Raw genomic sequence first — 745 nt, 5'->3', positions numbered from 1 at the left:
TGGTTGGGCATCCAGCTTCGGCTCAGGTCATGATCTCATGGTTCGTGGGTTTGAGCCCTGCCTCAGGCTCTGTGCTTACAGCTAGCTCAGAGCCTGGAGCCTGTCTTCGGATTCTGTGTCTCCCTCTTTCTCTCTCTGAGCCTCCCCTGCTCACGCTGTCTCTCTTTCTCTCAAAAATAAATTTAAAAAAACATTTTAAAAAAGTAATTTAGATTCCATCTCTTTTTTTTTTTTTGCCAATTTTAAATACAGTTTTATTTTAAGACATTGCATTTTCCACTTCACAATACAGTGCTTATAAAGTGCAATGTTGTATTTTTTTTCCCTGTGCACATATTCCATATTCAAGTATCAAGAATGCCCAGTTTAACTATAGCAGTTCAACTTTAAAACTGCCATGGAATTTGCTACAAATTTGGGTCCTTCAAATGTTCTGTGTGGAACAATGCTAGACCTATTCTCAGGTTGGCTTAATCAGCCTCTTCAATGGTGGGCCCAGAGGAGGCACCACCAGATGGAGGAGCGCCACTACCAGGGAAACCTCCGGGCATTCCTCCAGGCATGCCTCCTGCACTCTGGTACAGCTTCGTGATGATGGGGTTGCAGACCTTCTCCAGCTCTTTCTGCTGATGTTCAAATTCTTCTTTTTCTGCAGTCTGGTTCTTGTCCAGCCAGTTGATGATTTCATTACACTTGTCCAGAATCTTCTGTTTGTCCTCATCATTGATCTTGCCCTGAAGTTTTT

The 745-nt window shown here is 43.1% G+C and overlaps 1 protein-coding gene across 1 annotated transcript in view; it reads right to left on the bottom strand.

Annotated features, from left to right (window-relative positions):
* Positions 1–324: 324 nt before the first annotated feature.
* LOC115296684 (heat shock cognate 71 kDa protein-like) overlaps positions 325–745 on the bottom strand; it is a 2,181-nt gene continuing 1,760 nt past the window's right edge. Inside the window, exon 2 of the mRNA XM_029945167.1 lies at positions 325–608. Coding sequence (XP_029801027.1) covers positions 471–608 — 138 coding nt within the window. The 3' untranslated portion in view covers positions 325–470. The remainder of the gene's footprint in view (positions 609–745) is intronic.

This window comes from Suricata suricatta, chromosome 7 (genome assembly GCF_006229205.1).
Source record: "Suricata suricatta isolate VVHF042 chromosome 7, meerkat_22Aug2017_6uvM2_HiC, whole genome shotgun sequence".
Classification (NCBI taxonomy): Eukaryota; Metazoa; Chordata; class Mammalia; order Carnivora; family Herpestidae; genus Suricata; species Suricata suricatta.
Note: the sequence above shows the minus strand (reverse complement) of the source record. Positions and strands in the feature narration are given on the sequence as shown.